Here is a 19,569-nt window from a genome sequence, read left to right as displayed (position 1 = left end):
AGAATTATGGACATTGGACATAAAAACTAAAAGTTGGTTTCTTTTCATAAATTATATTAAAAATATAAGAGTTTAAATAGCAGGCAAAGTTGAGTTCATAGCTGCCTTTGTGTGTGTGTATATTCATACAAGCTATTGGCAACAAGGAGAGAGACAGACAATGCTATTCAGGTTGGCCAAACGTGTTTGTACTCTCTAATGGGAGCTGTACAGTATCTGCTGAACGGAGAACACATCGCTGCAGCATTATTCCAGAGCAGAAAGCAGCAGGTCAGGTTACAACCAACAGGTCACAGGCGTTAGATACATTTACTTTTTTATGCACTAGCAACATGCATCAGCTACAACAAATTTTAATTCTAAATCAAGTTTAACAGAATTTGATATGTTTAAATTTTGTGCGCTCTTTACATTTTTAAGCACTGGATTAAATAATATCTTGGTGTAATAATACGAGTTTGACTCGTCACATGGCCAACCATCTATCTTTAGCTGTTTGTTAGAACGGTTATTTAAGCTTATTTTTCGGTTTATTTTACCGCCTCGGTTGAGGTTCCAGGCAAGCTGAGCCGATACTAGAAGGTGGAGTTAAAACACTGCAGACCACCGATTGGCCAGAGAGAATCGTCACTAGTACGACACGGACACATCCTGCACAAACCCGCTGTTTTTTAAATAGCCAAGGTTCTGTCAAAAGCAACCACAATTTTGAATTCACTAGACCCAGATTAAAAAAAACGACAGCTCACAAAAACCACACACTATTTACACCACGGCGTACGATTGACAAATTCTATGTTTGGTTGCTGATGAAATAATTCAGCGAGTGTCCCGTTGAAGGTGACGTCACAGCAGTTTTTTACGCGCCGTCGCTACGACGATCAGCTGAGAATCCAGCCTACATCGAGGGGGTCCTATCAGCAGTGGAAACACAGCATAGAGAAAAGAACCTGGTACCAAAAGTGAGTCGAGCAGAGCCGTGCCATGTTGAATGTCTAATAACAAAGTCCTGTGATTCCATCTCATCGACTATTTATTGTAAATCACTTTATTTGCTCTGAACTGATGCAAAAACAACAACTACCAAATTAATATTAAGTCTGTCTTCTTCAACAATGAAGACTGGAATTTAAATATACTTTTTTCATCGAAGAGCATATGCAAAGAAATCATGTAAATGTCTTTCTTCAATTTGACTGCTTCCATCTCCTGGTGCTCAACAATAGGTTCTTTGATTTGCTGCCACAAAAGGTTTTAACTACCTCTTAGCCAGAACTCAGAGCTGCCCCTCAGATATGGAACATTTCATCATAGCCCACTTTGATTCTATGTCCCCAACCTCTTATGTTGGGACACAGGAAGAATTCCTCTGGAGGAGAGATTTTAAGACCTGGCAGATAGGTGCCTCTGTCGGTTCTTAGTTCACCCTCACAACACGACCGGATTTAAAGCATCTGTCTGGCATCCTCACAACCCGCCACCTGATCCAACTCAAAAAGCAGCTCTGCTCTTCTCTTCATCTCAGTGTAAAACATCCGGACGTCAAATCTGATTATACGACTATAAAGTCAATCATCAATCTGGTGTTCTGCTACCAACAGTACATGACCACTACCTCAAGCAGTGACAGTCCATGATGACTAACAGAGAAGCACCACTAAGGTTCAGATCCGGCAGGCCATTCCTTCCAAATCAACCCCTTCTAGGTTTTTCCGTAATTTCCCACAATGTACACTGAAGTCCTTCTCCAGGACCAGGACCCTTCCGGGGTAATCCGAGACCAGCCAAATACTCCAAGATACTGCTCGTCGTTTGGGCACAGAAAACTATGAAAGCCTTCCTCCACAGGCAGCTGCATAGAGTTGACACCCCTCCAACACAGCAGTTTATTTTTGAGTTTTCCCACACCCACCGAACGCCTCTCACAGTAGACAACTCCAGGTTATTAACGAGTATCGCCCCTATCCTGGGTTTTGGTTCCAGAACCGGTTCTGTGTGTACAGCTGGAGTCCAACTACATCTAGTTTATCACTCGACACTCCGCACTAGCTCTGGCTCCTTCCCCACCAGAGAGGTTGCAGTCTAAAATATAGTTCTTAAAGCCAGGCGTTGGTCGACCAAACACACTGATCTCTCACACCTTTCCCTCTGAGTGGCGGCCCCACAAGGCTACCTACCTGTTTCAGTAGCTATGAATCAATAAAATATATTTAAACAACATTAGACTTGAAAAGCATCTCACAGCTGACGTACCCAGTTGAAGTATCCACAGATTAATTCAAAAACAAGAAACAACTTTTAAGTGTTAAAATAGAATATCACTTTAAGTTGATATTCACAGATGCATGCAACATACAAAAATCATAATGTTTCAGGTGACAGCAAGACGAAGTAGCGTAGTGTGTTTAAGCCCATAGTTTACAAGCACAACTTGAATTTATCGTATTCAAGAATAATACCACTGTTGTGACATGGGTCCTACATTATTTTTGTATTGAGGACGTTATGGGATGATGACATGATTAAAGAAAAAATAATAAGATCTAAGATAGGGCTAGGTCAGGGGTCAGCAACCTTTACTAAAAAAAAAAAACTTTACGAGAAAAAGTCATAACTTTACGAGAAAAAAAGTGAAAAATAAAAAATAACACGTAAAATTACTACTTTATGATATGACTTTATTCTCATAATATTCAGACTTTTTTTTCTCGTAAACTTCTGACTTTATTCTCGTAATATTACGACTTTATTCTTGAAATCTCCAATTTTATTTTTTTTCTCAATGTGGACTTAATACTCCGTCGTACCGTCCTACCATAGACCTACAACAATGATAAATAAAAATGAACAAAAAACTGTTATTCATTTCCATTTTTATAAATCCACAGGGAGCTAGTGGAGAGGGGCTGAAGAGACGCATGTGGCTCCGGAGCTACAGGTTGCTGACCCCTGGGCTAGGTAATATAACCACAAAATCAATACCACAAATATTTTCCTCAGTATTGATAAATTAATAAATGTAAAAAAAAAAGGTTTCACTTTAACTACAATGTGATCTGTCTGACAAGTACGAGTCTGCATTAAATTATGGCAGGACAAGGCAGGGGCACAGACTGGATGACAAAGGGGTGAAAAGCTTCTGAAGAAAACTCAACGTACCAAGAGGAGCAAAATTTAGTCAGTGAGCTACTATAATTATCGGTATCAGTCATTTTTCCATTCATCATCCAGCACTAATCTAAGGTTATAATGCTTTTAAAACAATCATCAGCACCCATGTGTCAACACTGCTGGTATTATCCTTTGAACCACACTGAGCCACAGATGAATCTCTTTGACCAAACATCGTCGTCATCATCATGTCAATTTCAGTAGAAGGAACCTTTCAGACTCGAGGCTGTTTTTGCCAAAGACTCTTCATCTGTGGCTCTGTCATTTACTAAGCTATTAGGGCGACAGCTCAGAGCCTAAAATTGTGAGACATACAATAACAAAATGAATCTAGGACAGTGAAGTGGACACCAAGTCTTTGACCTGAGGACAGAAAACTGCTGACCTGAGACACAAGCTGCACTTGTCTTCTCCTGTCTTCTCTCTGCTGAAATAGTAGACACTGTCAACTACACTGTCACATTGTGTGATGAAGGGACAGACATTTAAATGACATTACTGTGTGGGCGTGTGTGTGTGTGCATTTACCCTTCTCACTGCTGCCATAACCTGACTGACTGATCCACTGAGAGCTCACCTGTTTCACTGCTTCACTGATACAGCTCAGCACTGACACTAGCTCAGAGACCAAACACAAACATGTCTCTGCTTTCAGCAGCTGCATCCACACTGGATCATGGAGAGAGAAATCTGAGGCATACCTTGAAGGCATTACGCAAAGCTTCTGGGATATTGGTCAATCTACTCATTAAGTGATGAGCGTATAAATGTGCCTCCATCACACCTACAGTTACATGATGCCCCGATCATACCTTCAATATACACTTTGTAATCCTAGCATTATCAAATACTACTAAATAAATGTGCCACTTTTAGCCAAATCATCATTTTATTAACAGTGTTAAGTTTGTATTTCACTTAATATCCCCAGTATCTCCATTTTGCTGCACTGCTTTTTTAAATATGTAATCTCAAATGTATATTATTTAATAAGAATGGTGTGGTAAATACACCAGCTGCCTTTTTCCCCCTATCATGTCAATCCAATTCCTCTACTCCTTTAAAAGGTGAATAAAATGTTTAATTCTCCTGTCCTTTTGTGCTGTTGTTCCTATACTATCAACGCTGTGCAGAACAATATGTGCATTGTTTCAGGATTTAAGTAAAAAAAAGATGTCCAGACAACAGCCAGAGGTCTGATTTTTGCAAACCTAAAGCTGCTATGTGAGTGCATACTCTAGCATGAACATTCAGTTTTAAAGGAGGCTTTCTAAAGTGATGATGTAATGCTTGAATCCAGAATGATAAAGTACCTTGACTGCTGTCCTCCTCTGTGCTGCTGAAATCATCCTCATAGTAGGTGTTTGAATCTGTGGAAGCGCTGGCATCGCTGCTGACTGAGCCCTTCCTCTGGCGCTGGAGAACACAAGCCTGATGGAAGAGAAAACAACAACCGTCTTAATGATGATCACAGTTTTCAATCTTTCCATTACACTTGATTCACACTCTTTTCAATCAAACACAAATTATATTAACAAAGCAGTATGTAGAGGACAAAAACAGCAGCCAAAACGTTTCTCTTTTATAACATAACTGACAGCTGACAGATGAACTGCATCTTTCGTCTGTTTTCGCACTTTTCTATTTGCAATGGTAAAATAATAATAACATAACTTGCAATTATACAAATTATAGGTATTTAAATATAAAATGAGTGCACCTTTTTGTAGGAAGTGGAGAGAAGGGTGAAGAGTAGATTGGTCAGGGGCACGGAGTCGATGAGCCTTTGGACCCTCTGGATGGAAGTGCTCTGTGCCATGATGTTGAGCTCGGCTGGTGGCCCGTCACTCGCCCAACCCTGCAGGAAACATGGCTTTCAAGAAATAGAAGGTTCCTGTTGCATGTTTGTTACACGTTTTTTTCTTGCATTTTTAGATGAGAACATGAATTTTTGAAAAATCATATTAGACAACATATAGAGCAATTGTTTTGTTTCTTATACAGCTACAGTGAATGAATAATAAATCAACTAATAATAAAGTTTGATAAACCTGTGTTAGCTTTTGTTCACAGTAAAACATTAGACATGATATGGCTAAAACAACTGAGAAGTCATACAGAATGAGAAGTCATGTAGAGAGCCTAACTGAGGCAGAGGAAGTATTTTGGTTCTTCAAACAACAGGTTGACCGTTTGCATTTTATTCATTGTAATGTGTTCAGCAGAGGGTTTATGTCTACAATCACTACAATGACTTGAGCTTATACAGTATGCTGTGACATTTGACACTGGTCACAAGTTCAACAGTATTGACACATGTTGTAAATAATGGAAATTTTATTTAAATACAACAGATAGTAAAGTGTATTTAGTTTATTACTTCTCTTACCCGGTGTAGAGCCTCAACTTGCAGATCCTGGAAAAGCGAAGTCAAAAGTTTGATGGCGTGGTTTGCCAGGATAACGGACAAAACACCAAACCCTTGGTGTCTAAAGGAAAACCACAAAAAAAGAAAAAATAATTAATGCACACAAATCACTTTTCAAGTGTGACCTTTATTCTTAAATGTAATAATAAAATAAACATTACGCATCAGTTATCAATTTATAAATGATTAAAAATGTTAGTATCCACTGCCCACACCTTCATTTACATTAAAAAAATGCATAACTGATGACGATCAAAAAGATCAAACTGAGGACACAGTGACACTGGAAATATTAGATTGACTGATTTCATATTCATTGGAAAGTACCCTTTGCCAGGACCAAGTTTAGGCGATCCTGCGCCATCCTTGGTGCGAGCAGCAATGTCACGAACACGCAGGGCAGCCAGGGGATCCTTCTCCTTCCCTTTATCCGCCAGGGCGGTGGGGCTCAGGTTGAGAATCAGGTACAGGCTGTTTAAAAGGCACCAGGCTCCAAGCAGCTGGAAGTTCTGATAATGCTGTAGTTCAAAAATGAGAAAAGTAAAAAAATTATCACCAATCAAAGGACACTGAACTTGTTATTCTTTTACTATTCAAGTATAGTACTCACCTCTCCTCCAGCTCTGCGGGAGTTGCTGATGGCTTGTCCAATCATTTCATAGATCTCCAACTGTTGCCAACACAAATTTTGTACTTGTTACCATTTTAAATGTGCTGTATCTTGATAAGGTACGCATGCTGAAGGTACGCATGCTGGCACGGAGGTCCGTAGAAATAACTAAAAACCACGAGGAGACATTTGATGCAATGCCAATTTATGAGATGATAACCTCTATGTAGATCCTGTCAAAACACAAATCTCTCTACCCACAATTCTTTTATTATTTAAAGTCTTATTTAAAGGCCTATAATAATAATAATAATAATAATAATAATACACTTATTTGTATAGCACCTTTCATACAAGAAATGCATCTTAAAGTGCTTAACAATAAAGACATTACATGCACTGAGTATTTCACATGAAAATGAACATTAAACACATTAAAAACATTTAGACAGAAAATAAAACACATTATAAAAGATAAAACATAAAAGTAGTGACCTAAACAATCCGCTAAACAGCAAACTGTGGGTTCCTTAGTCTACATCAGTGACCTAAACAGTTTGTAAACAGCAAACTGTTATAAAACTATATAAAACTTGTGAGTAGCAACATACAAGTTAGTGAATAAAGTTTCAATGTAAAACCAGATTATGTCTCATAACCAACATGTGCATACAGTAAGATTGTTTTACTCTTAATACTCACACATTTCTGGACAATCGTGGCTGCGTCATTTTCATAGTCCTCCTCTTTAGTCCCAGTGGAGGCTGAGCGAAGCTGCAATCCGCTACCGACCTGCAGAATGGCCATGCAAGTGGCCACGCTCACACCTAAATGGGTAAAAATATGTTTGTTTGTTTTTATATTTACCTGCTTGACTCAATACTATAACATTGAGATGTTGATTAAAGAGGGGAGATAACCGTAGCGGTGCTAGTACATTCAAGCACATGTCGTACGGCTGCACTGCTTTATGGTCTATTGTTTGGAGAATGAAACTGGTATGGCAAACGCGTTTTTACAGTTCCCCCTTGTTTGTTGAAGACTATAGCAGTTTGAGTTACTGGACAGTATAATTTTATTTTCCCTACAGAGAGTTATCACCTACCAGCATAGAGACAGCTCAAAGCCAGCACGGTCATATCCAGTAATCTCCCTGGTGTCAAGGGCTCCAGTACGGGCAGGGAAAGTGTGTCCAAAGCCATGGTTACGTCTATCACCAGTGAATGAAATCTGGGTTTGAAGTAAAGACAGTTAATTGAATGTTTGGGAGAAAAAAAGCTTTCCAAACACTAGTTATTGAATACACATGCAGAAACCTAAACAAATGATATTGCCCCTTCAAAACAAATCATAATATAACAATGTAAATGATACTAGAATTTGACATTAGAACATTTAACCTAATACAGGGGTCAGCAACCTTTACTATCAAAAGAGCCATTTTAGGCAAAATAAAATTAAATAAGAAATCTGTCTGGAGCCACAAAACATTTGATCATTGTGATGAAGGTAACACAGTTTATAGTCTAAGTATATAGTATATAAGTCTAATGCAGTGAGGGCCAAAGTGTAAATGTACGATGGAGTATTAGGGCCACATTGACGGAAAAAAACATTTGAGATTTCCAGAATAAAGTCATAATATTACGAGAAAAAAGTCATAACTTTGTGAGAAAAAAAGTTCTTAATATTGCGAGAGTAAAGTCATAACTTTACGAGAAAAAGTAAATAACACGTAAAATTACTACTTTATAATATTATGACTTTATTCTCGTAATATTATGACTTTATTTTCGTAATCTCAGATTTTTTTTTTCCCTCAATGTGGCCCTAATACTCCGTCGTACCATAGACCTACAACAATGATAAATAAAAATGAAAATGTAAACAAAAAACAGTTATTCATTTCCATTTTTAAAAATCCACAAGGAGCCACTGGAGAGGGGCTGAAGAGACGCATGTGGCTCCGGAGCCACAGGTTGCTGACCCCTGACCTAATACATAAATAAAAAAAGAATTACCCATTGCGGACAGCAGTGGCATCAGCCACTGTGGCAGGCATGATAAAGAAAGAGTTGGCTGATACAGCATCCTGGAAACGGTTGATGTAGCGCAGAAAGTAGGGCAGGTTGAGGCACACTCGTAGCAACTTCTCAGACCCACCTGGAAATACAAATTATGGAAAAAAAAAAAAGAAGATTATTAGCTCTAGTAGGAAAAGAACAAAAAACAAAAAGTGAAACATTAACACTGACGGTCATGTGGCATGAAAAGGTCGAGGGAAAATGCAGGATACTGCCGCAAGGTGATGCTTCACATTTAAAACACTGTGTGACTATGTTTAATAAATTCACTGACATCACGAGCAAATAGATTACACCGAGAGGCCCTACAACTGACATTCAATTTGGAAATCACTTAGAAAACATAATGACAAATGAGTGAACACTTCAAAGCTGTATTGGAAAAAGAAATGCTGTAAAGAAATGCATTTCCCTTTTACTGATATATACAAAATCAAATCAAATCATTTACCAAAAACAAAGATTTCAAATGTGTTCCAGCACAAACATCCGGGATAAAACTTTTAAATCATGACACGTAAATGGTAAAAGTGTTAACTTAAATGTTCATGAACCAAACAGCTCCTACTACAAAAGCAACAATTACTCACCAAGTTCCTGTAAGCTTGACACATTCTGAGAGACAAAGGCATTTTTCATTTTGGCCTGAATGGCTTGATCTGTGGTTTGGTCATCGCAATCACTCTCAGCCTATAATCGGAGAGAGATGGAAAAACATAACAATACAACTGTATGTTAATTTTAATTTTGAAATGTGGCAAATTATATTACAGGTTTAAAAAGTGAGTTTTATTTTTTAGTAAAAGCATTGACTAGAAGAAAGTTAAACAAGTTGTTGTGGTTAACTTATGCTGTGCATTACTGATGACGGTGGAGCGGGCAGCTGGAGGGCTGCTCTGTAACACTTACCTGCATGTGTGATGCTGACGGGGAGGCCAAGATGGTGGTAAGGTCAGGGTTAAAAACTGAAGTCAGTTGATTAAAGAAGTTCATTTGTACTTCTTTTTGTCGAAGCTCTGGGTTCACAGCACTGGGCAACTCCTTCTGATCTTCCACTATTAGATGAACAAGGAGGACAACATTTTTCACATACCTAAGCTTTGAAGATTTCTTGTTTTGTAAAATGGTCTGTGGTCAAATTTTCCACCACAGTATGCACAAATACCAACAATATCACTGAACAATAGGCTACACAAGTCAATATAGGAAACTAATGAACTAATAAAATAAATCGTAATCAGCTCAGTATCGTTTAACTTACCATCTGAAAGGGTCTTGACGGTTTGAGGCAACTTGGCAGATTTCATCATAGCAGTGAAAGTTATGATTTCTGTGCGATCCAGTCTGCTGCAGCCCGTGCAAAGTCCTTTTATTAGAAGAATCAGGTGTTTCTGAAGAAACATGAACAGTATAACTCAATTGAACTTGTGGGTTTATACAGTAAATAATGTCCTTTCAAACAGAAAACGTATACACATGTCCAGACAAAGCAAGTTAATATCTAATTAACAAACTGCATCAAGACATACAGTAGCTACATTTGGTCTGTGGCTGGTCCTATTTCCTTAAAACTGACAAAAAATGTTAAATTGGATGCAGTCCCACATTACAATCTCCCATGCAGTTTGTTTCTCTCACCTGTGATACCGCACATGCCTCATCTGGGTTCTCCAAGCGCATCAATGAGAATTCAATCAATACTTTGCACGCTGAAGCAACCGACAGCAGCTGATTTCTCGGTACTAGAGAGACAGAGCAGAAACAATTTGCTGGCTGGAAGAAACACAACCTGTAACATTTAAACAGTTTGGCTGAATGGCGGTAGCAATTTCGTTATCCATTACACTAAAGAGAAAATGACAGATACATACTTTGCCCACATACTGTGGTGATGTAGTGTGCAGAGAGTGCCACGAATGATGAGTAGAAAGGCTCATACTGTTTGTCGTGGCGAAGGATGTCAGATTCACTGCAAAGGACAAATGGAATATCTCATTAAACACTGTCAAATATGAATTTATGTAGAACATCTTTATTGCATTTTTCTTTCTGGAGAAGAGAGTTAGGAGAGAAAGAACACACAGATGATAACATGTTGTTTGTATGAGATACGCTTTAGTCCAGTGAACTAAATACCACATATAACATTTAGCAATAACCTCCTTCAACCCAGACAGGGTTTGCCTAAAATACTGATCTAGAAGAAAAAACTATTTAACTGATTAACACACCTGCAAATGTCATTATTAACAATGCGCCAATGATGATAAGTGAAATGGTGGGCCATTATGTTGGGTAGAGGTGTAAATCACAAGTTTCATCACAATATAATATTATATTGATTCTTTGGACAACAATACAATATTTGCTGATATCACAAAGTCTGCCACATTCTGTTCAGGGGCCTGTGATTGATATGAGACTATATCATATGCCCATTTAACACAATCAGTTATATTGATATCAACTTACAAAAAAACAATTAAAATATGATCTGACAATTTTATTACTGAGCTCTTCCAGACATTTAAATGAAAAACAATCTATCCTTTTTAATAAAAAGAATAAATATAAAGTGGGAATTTACTAAATAAATGAAATATAATCTTAAAGATGCTGACATGTATCGATATTTTCACTTTGCATCGATGATATTGGATCGTTGATCACTGAATCGATATATTGATCCAGATTGATGTATTGTTACACCCCTAATGTTTGGTACTGTGTTACCTTTGGATTCATTTAGATTTTTGAGTCTGTTGCCTTTTTCCCCAGACAGGCCTAGAGAAAATATGAACAGGCACAGCTATATGTATTTCACAAACCATGATAGTTTGTTATTAATGAGTTTTGATAACTGTATTCTCACATAAATAACAAGAAAACACAACTGGCCAAGGCTGTCAGTATAGTGGCGTTTCATTGCGCATTCCAAACATAATGCCTTTGAGCACTCTGAGTATTATGCAGTCTTTTCTAAAACATCCGACGGATCTGCTTTTTGGCTACTTGCTGTTTGTCATCAGGGAAAACCAGTTTGTGTTTAATTATGCAGTTAAGCTTAGCCTATTCGGTGTCTGTAAAACACAGCTCTGATGTAATGTTTCTGCTGATGGACCTCAGCAGTGTCCTACACCATCTTTCCAGCACTGCCACTAACTGCCCAAGCTAAATGACACCTCTTCAATCTGTGATCTGATCACATACTTCCAGACAGAAGAAAGGCAGTCTTTGTCGGTGGAGACTGACTTGTGTGGCCAATCAATCAGCATCATTAGCATCAATCCTTCACAGGGACATGATGAACCCTGTGTTTCTTTCCTTATCTATACGTCTATACTAGAGATTTCTTCTGCAGCCTCCAAGACATCAATCTGCTCAAGTGACAGTGCAAAACCACTTCAATGAGCCTCACTGTGACAATATGCAGTTCAAAGTATCCACAATCACCAATACAACTAAATACATAGAAAACACCTCAGCTCTCTAAAAATTAGGGCTGACCCGAATGCTTTGAGGCTCCGACCATTGCCATGGTAATTGACCTCCAAATCAGTATGCAAATGCTTCAGGTTTTTTCAATATAAGTATGTAATAAAACAATCCCCAAATAGACCATGAAATAAGGAATAATCCCACAGCATTATTCATTATTGTAATTCAATATTATTATTAGTTATTCTCAGTCAGATATCGCAGTTTGTTGTGTGTACTGAAACAGGGGAGATGGAGACAGACAGACAGAAGAACATGTCAGCTTGCTGCACCGCACCGCGAAGCTTCCAATAGCTTCGAATATTTTTCACTGAAGCTTCGAAGCACAAAAAAAATGGTATATTCGGGACAGCCGTACCAAAAATTACAAAACACAATCTGCTTTTTCTCCAAGCTGCATCTTACCAGGTTGAAAGAAACGAAGGGTTCCCACTAAACACTTAGTCCAATCCATCTCTGAAAGACCCCATGATATTATGCCTGCTACTGTTTATTCCACCTTATTTCTTATTAATCAACTGGAACCGTTTCTGCTCTCTCTTGTGTTAAAATTAGGAATATGGTAAATAATGGAAAAGACCTCCATTTTTGCTTTTCATCATGACACAGTTCTCCTAATCGCACATCACTTGAAATGCATTGCTGGAGACACAGCACATGCTGACAACCAAATTTTCCAGATGTAAACAACATTTCTGTTAAAAATGTCAAACTACTCTTACAGCACTCACTCAGCATAATCCAACTCCAAAAAGGTTGTATGGTGAGTAGAACATTGCTGAAAAAATGCTTTAGATTTGATACTGTAGCTGAGTGAGCATCAGACTAGTCATTAGACATATCAAACCAATTGGAAACGAAACTAACAGACCTTGGTAGCAGTATTACTGGTTTTACTTGCAGGTTGCTTAGGAAAAAATGAAACCAAAAACATCACAGGAAGCTCTACATTTGAATACCCAGAGGGATCAGCTGATGTCACCACTGAAAAGGAGTGTCAGGTGACAACCTGGCTACTGTGTGGGTACTACTGACTATGATTACTAATTACTCTATGGTGATGTATGGATGGATAGTTTGCTGAGCAAAATGTGCACATACTACTTAGTCTTAGACAATTGATGAAAGGTTCCTGTAGATAATTATGCCTAGGCCCAACACTCGTCTCCAAAAACAAGTTCCCCCTGTGTGACAGGCACTGCACCAGCTTCCTTGTAGTTTAGCACAACCGTGAGGGGTTTTCCTCAACACGTTTAGCTTAACAGGAAAGAAAATACGAGTGTAAAAACAATGGACTTTAAATCTTGGGACTTATAATACACTGAATTTTCTTTTCAACCACAGAGGACAGAATTGTCCTTGAAAAAGACACAAAGGAAAACAAGTAAGTCTCTTTTGGTCAAGAGCAGGACACTTCCACCAAATATCAGTATAAATGAATATAGAACAAATAAAAATCTCTAAACGTAATCCATGTGGATACTTTGTGTTTCTGTCTGTACAAATATAAACCACAGATTGCACTTAATTAGACAAATGAATCACAAACATTAAACAGAACATGTGTAAATAAGTGATGTAAGTGCTCGTAAGTTTGACTCTGCAATTTGAATTATGATATCAATGTATTCATATAGCCTAACTATCATCATTAATTTACACTGGCCATTGATGCTATTGTATAACGCTACAATATCAATATGAACATCTCAAACTTCAAAATAACTTAAATTATGCACTAATTGAAGGTTAATTTGTCTCTGTATATAATAAGGTAAATAGGAAGTGATAAGATATTTAGCCTTTCATTTAATTGCGAAGCAGACATATCGACAAGTTATCGTTTTATGATCAATACATTCACCACTTCATCAAAAAATGAGAGTAACATTACCAGGTCCCCGCCTCCTTCTAGCCCAACCACAGACACACAGCAGCTAACGTTAACCTGACTCTGTTGACATGCACAGAGTAGCTCAGCATACCAACCCAATCAAATTCAGCCAACTTAAAGGTCCCATATTGTAAAAAGTGAGATTTTCATGTCTTTTATATTATAAAACAGGTTTAAATTCTATAAAATATTGTGAAAGTATCAAAACACTCAATACATGGAGAAACAAACAGCAGCCCGTATTCAGAAATTGTGCGTTTGAAACAAGCCGTTAGGATTTCTGTCCATTTGTGATGTCACAAATCTACAATATTTAGACCATTACACGGTTTTAAACGTAAACATTCTAAGTGTGTCTGAGTTTATTTCCTGGTTGCAGTTGCATGTGAATGACACTAACTGACAGGATGTAAACAAGGACCCAAGCTGTTTCCTAGCAACGCAACTCCGTTGAAATGCACTAAAAGGGAGCGTTTCGAACGGAGAAGTTTTATTTCCTTGGGCCATACGGACACTGAACAAAAAATAAATCTGTGCAATATTAATACACTGAATGTGTAATACATTTATCTGTGCAATATATCCTTGATGCAATATACTCCTCAAGTGCAACTTTGTTTACATTTTATTTATTACATCTACCCTACCTATTTTACAATTCCCTCTGTTTAGATTACATCTATTTTTATATTTTATACTTCTAGTGTAACACTTCTGTTTATATTTATTTATTACATCTACTTTACCTATTTTATTTACTTTATAACTATGTGTGTTTTACCTGTTATATGTTTTATCTGCCTCGTCTTTAAAGTATTTGTTTTAAAGCACTGACCAGAAGTGGCAGCTGTGAATCTCGTTGTATTTAATACCATGACAATAAAGCTTTCTATTCTATTCCATTATATTCAGACACAGTATGAATACAGGTATATTCAGACAGAGGGTGAATACAGGTATATTCAGACACAGTATGAAGAAAATAAAGTGTTTTTTTAACATTACAGCATGTAAACATGTTCTGGTAGAAACACAAAATACAAGTATGAACCCGAGAATGAGCTGATGTGGGAGCTTTAAGTTAGCTGATGTAGTGAGATGTCAGTCCAGCTGGAAGGCCTCGAACAGGTCGCTGTTAGCTGTTAGCTTGCTGGCTAATGTTTGTGTTAGCTAGCTAATGATGAAGCACATTTTCTAAACGTTCTACTGTGACGCCGTTTAACGACCTCACAGCAACACTAACACATTCAATAAACACATCAACCACTCATAAGTCCCGCCATGTTTCACACAGTTTATGAAGATAACAGCCAGTGTAAACAGCATTTAGTGTAAGTTAGCTGACGTTAGCATATTAGCTAACGTCAGCTACGATGCCAGAACAAGTTAAGCTCCAGTAGCCTGCTAGCCTGTTAGCCGTTAGCCACGGCCTATGGAAGGAGGTGAGGACACGGGTCTTGGGAGTGGGGATACAGCGCAAGCGCAGTGTAACTTTTTTTTACTTCTACAAAATACTTTATTTCAAAATGACAGTATCCATAGAAACAGCAGAAAACATTAAAAACATTTACATACCCCAAAATAGAACCATTTTGGGACAGAGTAAATTCAGTATTAAAGGAGGTATTAGGATGTATAATCATGAAGAAATGTTCCATTTTATACCTGGGTAATATAACTACAGTGGTGCTGAAGGAAGATCATTACTTGGTTAAAATCCTACTGCATCATCAATTGTAAACTGAACCCCTCGCTGCACTGTTGCAAGTGTCGTTGTTATATTTGTGTTTTTTTGTGTATGCAAAAAAGCAATAAAGACTAAAGTGAAAAAAAAAACAAAACATTTACATACAAAAGAAGCATAGCGAAAACATAAACAAAGAGCTGTGCCAAACATAAAAAGACAACAGAAATGAAACAAAACCAACATAAAATAAAAAAAAGACCCTGGACAGAAACATATTGATGGATGTTTTCGTTGTTGTTGTTGTTTTGTTTTCAAAAAGAGAACTATATTAAAAATGAGATTCTACTTATAGGAAAAAATATTACCAAACAAACCAGCAAAAGATATTTTGAAATACTTATAAAAGGAGAAAAGTATTGTGTAAAGGAATTTCAAGCCTAAAGATAATAATATGAAAAATAAAAAAAAGGTTAATTTTTTTAAAACAAAGTTGTGACCCAAACCTCCAGATTATTTTTCATTTCGTTTTTCCTAGAGTGAAAGTATAACACTTCTTTAATTAAAACAACTTTAAATGCAATACCTGATGTTGTGACTGTATATTTTTAACTACCTGTATTCATACTTAAAGATAATCTATTCGTTAATAAAGTGGAACTGGAGCTGCCGGCCAGATTCTACTGCGCATGCGCATAACCCGCAGAGCTATGACGCTAGACCCAGCCTTCTTGCCGTTAGCCTGCTAGCCGTTAGCTCAGCAGCTAACGTTTCCCCATCGAACTGAACCAGCCTGAGCTAACGTTAGCTAGCATGTTAGCCAGCTCACTCACGGCTGGTATTTATAGCACATTAAAGCCCTGCAGTTTATTGACATGTAGCCCGGTTACCTGTTGATGATAGAGCCGATGAGCTGAGGCAGCTCCTTCGTCTCAAAAGCCGTGTAGGAAGCTGAGAGAAGCGGCCGAACCGCAGCCGTCCACTCGGGTTCTCCATCTCCTCCGCTCGACGCCATCTTGATCCCACAGAACACTACCAGCTAGCTGCTGTACTGAAGAGGCTGAGACAGTTACCACGGCAACCACAGGGGGCGCACACAGCATTAATACAGACAGTAACCACAGCAACCACAGGGGGCGCTCACAGCATCACTACAGACAGTAACCACAGCAACCACAGGGGGCGCTCACAGCATCACTACAGACAGTAACCTTTTTTTTATTATTTCTAAATGACAGTATACATAGTGATAGCAGAAAACATTAAAAAACATTTTTTTTGTTTCAAAATGACAGTATACATAGTAACAGCAGAGAACATACATTTTTTTTTTTATTTTTTTTATTTTAAAATGACAGTATACATAGTCACAGCAGAAAACATTAAAAACAATATTTTTTTTTATTTTTTATTTTTTTATTTCAAAACGAAAGTATACATGGTTACAGTAGAAAATATTAAAAAAATATATTTTTTTAATTTTTATTTGAAAATGACAGTATACATAGTAACAGCAGAAAACATTAAAAACAATATTTTTTTTATTTTTATTTTTTTTATTTCAAAACGAAAGTATACATGGTTACAGTAGAAAATATTAAAAAAATATTTTTTTTTTATTTTTTTTCCAAAAGACAGTATACATAGTCACAGCAGAAAATATTAAAAAAATATATATTTCTTTATTTTATTTTTTATTTCAAAATGACAGTATACATAGTCACAGCAGAAAACATTAATGACATTTTTTTTTTTATTTCAAAACGAAAGTATACATGGGTAAAGTAGAAAATATTAAAAAAAAAAAAAAATATTTTTATTTTTTTATTTCAAAATGACAGTATACATGGTTACAGTAGAAAATATTAAAAAAATATATTTTTTTTATTTTTATTTCAAAATGACAGTATACATACTAACAGCACAAAACATTAATAACAATTTTTTTTCTTTTTCTTTTTTTTTTTTCTTTGAAAATGACAGTATACATAGTAACAGCAGAAAACATTAAAAATATATATATATATATATTTTTTTTCCAAAAGACAGTATACATAGTCACAGCAGAAAACATTAAAAACAATATTTTTTTTATTTATTTATTTTTTTTATTTCAAAACGAAAGTATACATGATTAAAGTAGAAAATATTAAAAAAATATATATATATTTTTTTTTTATTTCAAAACGAAAGTATACATGGTTACAGTAGAAAATATTAAAAAAATATATTTTTTTTATTTTTTATCTTTTTTTCCAAAAGACAGTATACATAGTCACAACAGAAAATATTAAAAAAATATATTTTTTTAATTTTTATTTCAAAATGACAGTATACATACTAACAGCAGAAAACATTAATAACATTTTTTTTTCTTTTTCTTTTTTTTTTTAATTTCAAAATGACAGTATACATGGTTACAGTAGAAAATATTAAAAAAAAATATTTTTTTTATTTTTATTTTTTATTTTCAAAACGAAAGTATACATGGTTTCAGTAGAAAATATTAAAAAAAATATTTTTTTTATTTTTATTTTTTTTTCCAAAAGACAGTATACATAGTCACAGCAGAAAATATTAAAAATATGTATTTTTTTATTTTTATTTTTTTATTTCAAAATGACAGTATACATAGTAACAGCAGAAAACATTAATAACATTTTTTTTTTATTTCAAAACGAAAGTATACATGGGTAAAGTAGAAAATATTAAAAAAATATATTTTTTTTATTTTTATTTTTTTATTTTCAAAACGAAAGTATACATGGTTACAGTAGAAAATATTAAAAAAATATATTTTTTTTATTTTTATCTTTTTTTCCAAAAGACAGTATACATAGTCACAGCAGAAAATATTAAAAAAATATATTTTTTTAATTTTTATTTCAAAATGACAGTATACATAGTAACAGCAGAAAACATTAAAAAAATATTTTTTTTATTTTTATTTTTTTTTTATTTCAAAACGAAAGTATACATGGTTACAGTAGAAAATATTAAAAAAATATATTTTTTTTATTTTTATTTTTTTATTTCAAAATGACAGTATACATAGTAACAGCAGAAAACATTAAAAACATAAATATATTCAACAAAGAGCTGTGACAAACACAAAAGGACAACAGAAATGAAACAAAACAAACATAAAATAAAAAAAGACAATAAAAATAAATAAATAAGCAGATAATAATAAAAAAGAGCACGCTAGAGTTTGACAATAATTTCACTTAATAACTTTAAAGATATTGCATACATTCATTGTTTTCATTGCTTTTTTGTTATGTGAGGAAGAAATTGTTGACAGATATAATTCCATTATTACTTGTTACTATTACTTATTTACTTTTTTATTTTTTATTCACTTTGAATGTTATTTTTGATATATGTTGTTGCCCATGCTCAACCTAAAGTTTGTCTTACTGTTATGATAATTGACAGTGCCTTGTGTGTATATTTTTGATAACGAATAAAAAATAAATAAATAAAAAATAAAAAAATGCCTAACCTTAAAAAAAAAAAAAAAAAAGATTCTGACAGCATAAACAAATGTATTTATATAAGGAAGACAGTGTAAAGGTCTGTTTGGCTAAGGACATCGTATTTTGTGTTCAATCTTGCTGTGTTTTTTTTTTCTTTTAGCCTACTGTGAAATCTTTAAATATTTTTTATACACAAATACTTTTTATAGACAGCACCTTTTAACCTTTTGTACACACATGTTTCTGCAATTCATTCTAATATTAATAATATGCGCAAATCACCATAAGTCAAATACAAATTTTAAAATTGAATCTGTGTCTGCATAAAAAAAGGTTATCATTGATTATATTGGACAAAAAAAGTAGATGATTTATTAAATGTATTTATCACTATGTTATTTTACGTTATTTGAGCTTTTATGACAGTTAAACCTTTAGTTTATTCTTTGTGAACACTGCATTACATTTATTGAAGCTGTATACCTCTCCAGCCTGCAGGGGGCAGCACCGCTCAGTCACAACACCACAAGGAAGCAGGTCAACTTCAAACTTCTTAAGCAACAGGAATAATAGAGATAATTTAGCCGTTGTTTCTCTTATCTTTTTTAAGGCCCCATGTTATAAAAAAGTGAGATTTTCATGTTGAGCAGGCTTGAGTCCTATATAAATACTGTGAAAGTATAGAAACACTCAATCCACAGGGAAATACACACAGCCCGTA

At 35.4% G+C, this 19,569-nt stretch overlaps 1 protein-coding gene across 19 annotated transcripts in view; it reads right to left on the bottom strand.

The window, feature by feature from the left end:
• Positions 1–16,416, bottom strand: part of ubr4 (ubiquitin protein ligase E3 component n-recognin 4) — a 67,241-nt gene extending 50,825 nt beyond the window's left edge. For 10 of the 19 annotated variants that reach the window (XR_005207315.1, XM_037773163.1, XM_037773174.1 and 7 more), the window contains exons 1-15: positions 16,260–16,416; positions 10,165–10,262; positions 9,932–10,035; positions 9,555–9,684; positions 9,203–9,348; positions 8,884–8,983; positions 8,231–8,372; positions 7,315–7,439; positions 6,912–7,036; positions 6,210–6,269; positions 5,927–6,117; positions 5,552–5,660; positions 4,892–5,044; positions 4,485–4,602; positions 3,557–3,598 (exon numbers count right to left, since the gene is read on the bottom strand). Coding sequence is in view for 18 of the 19 variants with exons in the window: in XM_037773163.1 (XP_037629091.1) it covers positions 3,557–3,598; positions 4,485–4,602; positions 4,892–5,044; positions 5,552–5,660; positions 5,927–6,117; positions 6,210–6,269; positions 6,912–7,036; positions 7,315–7,439; positions 8,231–8,372; positions 8,884–8,983; positions 9,203–9,348; positions 9,555–9,684; positions 9,932–10,035; positions 10,165–10,262; positions 16,260–16,384 (1,768 nt within the window). In the remaining variant the exon portion in view is untranslated. The remainder of the gene's footprint in view (positions 1–3,556; positions 3,599–4,484; positions 4,603–4,891; positions 5,045–5,551; positions 5,661–5,926; positions 6,118–6,209; positions 6,270–6,911; positions 7,037–7,314; positions 7,440–8,230; positions 8,373–8,883; positions 8,984–9,202; positions 9,349–9,554; positions 9,685–9,931; positions 10,036–10,164; positions 10,263–16,259) is intronic. The other 9 variants (XM_037773167.1, XM_037773181.1, XM_037773166.1 and 6 more) reach the window with 6 other exon arrangements.
• Positions 16,417–19,569: the final 3,153 nt, after the last annotated feature.

The sequence above is a fragment of the Sebastes umbrosus genome, chromosome 6 (genome assembly GCF_015220745.1).
Source record: "Sebastes umbrosus isolate fSebUmb1 chromosome 6, fSebUmb1.pri, whole genome shotgun sequence".
Lineage (NCBI taxonomy): Eukaryota > Metazoa > Chordata > Actinopteri > Perciformes > Sebastidae > Sebastes > Sebastes umbrosus.
The sequence above is the reverse complement of the archived record's forward strand: the minus strand, read 5'-3'. Positions and strand labels throughout refer to the sequence as shown.